Source organism: Cyprinodon variegatus, unplaced genomic scaffold, assembly GCF_000732505.1.
Source record: "Cyprinodon variegatus isolate N-32 unplaced genomic scaffold, C_variegatus-1.0 Scaffold143, whole genome shotgun sequence".
Taxonomy (NCBI): Eukaryota; Metazoa; Chordata; class Actinopteri; order Cyprinodontiformes; family Cyprinodontidae; genus Cyprinodon; species Cyprinodon variegatus.
The window spans coordinates 1,136,833-1,138,719 of record NW_015150596.1 but is presented as its reverse complement, the minus strand read 5'-3'; the positions used below and the strand labels follow the sequence as shown (position 1 = coordinate 1,138,719).

The window sequence follows — 1,887 nt, the reverse complement described above, 5'->3', positions numbered from 1 at the left end:
TCTTATGATTCATAAAACTTAAAATAACAAAATAAGGATAATCAGTGCCGTTTACATGGCCTCAGTGGTCCTTTTGCAAATGACGTGCATCATATCAATTTCATTTTTACCTTCTTTGTTTTTAAAGCCAAAATGCATCCAAGCGGGGCGAATTTTCTCAGTCTCCTCCATATTTTGTTTACGAATGACTCGTCTCAGTATCCAGCGGCCGGAAATGCTTGTGACACAAAGCAGCGGGCGTCAACACATCCGCAGCGACATCTGCTGGACTGGAAGTTGTATTACAGTTTGGCTGATGTGCGCCAACCATTCATGCGTTTTATTTGTTCATTTTTTTTAATTTTTTATAATCGATTCTTGCCTTAGATCACAAAAAAATTAGAATTGCGATGCATCGTCATGACGATTTCTTTGCACACCCTTATTACAGAGGTGGGAGGAGCAGAGCACAGGTAGCCAACAGTGATAATACTCGGGTCACTGTAACTAATCCGTCACAGTTTATAGGTTTTTAGTGTTTTTTTTTTTTTAATATCCAGCTAATTTATAGCCAAACTCGTTATGACTAACAGTAAAGGAAATAGAACAGTTTTAGAACCATGTGGTTCTAACGGCTATTAATGAAGTAAAAGATGGGATTTCTGATTTGAAAAACATTCTTCCACATTTTTATTTCTAAACTTTGGTGTTTAAACATGCAAACCAGGCATTGAATAAAAAAATAAAATAAACATTATGAGGTAGGAAACTACCACCAAAGCAGAACTGCTTCAACCGGCACCCATCATCTATGTGTTTAACACAGAATCACCTGATACTTCCATCTAAATATGAGCTTCTCCTCTAAAAGTAGTTATAACTGAGAACAAGAGAAATTCATGAAATGTATTTTCCACCCGACTTCTCCCATGTGATTGATTTCGCTTCATCAGACTCTGTTCTCTGGAAATCTCTGGCATAAATAAATCAATTTTAAAGCTAAGCTTGAACTGCTTAGTTCAAGACATTGGACCCTGTGAACTGGATCCTCTGTGTTATTATCTCCCAGAGATGGACTGTACAACGTAGGTGGAGCGTTACTCACACATGTAAGCTAGCTGTATAATAACAGCCATGGGGAATGGGCCTCCACTCTTACCCAGATTTTTTTTTTTTTTTTTGCTAGAAGGTTGTGTGGCCTAACTGTTGCATCATTTATTATGCAAAAAGTCTTCAGGCTCAGTGTCTTATTCTGCTTGATCTGAAGCTCGGGATGCCTGTACGCTCGGACCAGGCAAGATGTCTCCTGACAGCTTTGCTAGAGGGCGAGAACATGCTGCTTGGGATATTGGTGTTCATCTGTTCTCGCTCTCTGCCTGGACTTTTCCTCCATCCATCCATTCCTCTCCCCTCCCTCCTCTGTCTGCTCTCATCACAAATACTTCACAGCAAATGCTGCAGAGTTTCTTCTGTTTGTATTTCTCTGATGATTGCCTCTTGGAGATGCATATTCATTTGTTTTTGCCTCATTGCTGCTTTCCCTCTGCTTTAGTGCTCGGTATCCTGTGGAGGAGGGGTTCAGACTCGAACTATCCAGTGTCTCCAGCAAGGTCGGCCTTCAGCCGGCTGCCCGGCCCACCAGAGGCCCGTCACTTCTAGGGCATGCAACACAAACTTTTGCCCTGCGGCTCCCCCAGCTCCTGCACCAAACCCCGGCAACCGCGTTCTGTCTGCTGGACCCATTCTGAAAGGTGAAGTCTTGAGCTTTTAGTACAGGTTTCTGGTTTTACTAAGGATGCATCTCAAGCCCAAATTAGAGCCTATATACAGGTGCTGGTCATAAAATTAGAATATCATGAAAAAGTAGATTGATTTCAGTAATTCCATTTAAAAAGTGAAACTTGTATA

At 41.4% G+C, this 1,887-nt stretch overlaps 1 protein-coding gene across 1 annotated transcript in view; it reads left to right on the top strand.

Moving 5' to 3' along the window:
- The window catches only part of LOC107086106 (A disintegrin and metalloproteinase with thrombospondin motifs 18-like), a 44,921-nt gene that overhangs the window by 35,093 nt on the left and 7,941 nt on the right, over positions 1–1,887 (top strand). The window contains exon 7 of the mRNA XM_015376853.1: positions 1,532–1,730. Within this exon, the coding sequence (XP_015232339.1) occupies positions 1,532–1,730 (199 nt within the window). The remainder of the gene's footprint in view (positions 1–1,531; positions 1,731–1,887) is intronic.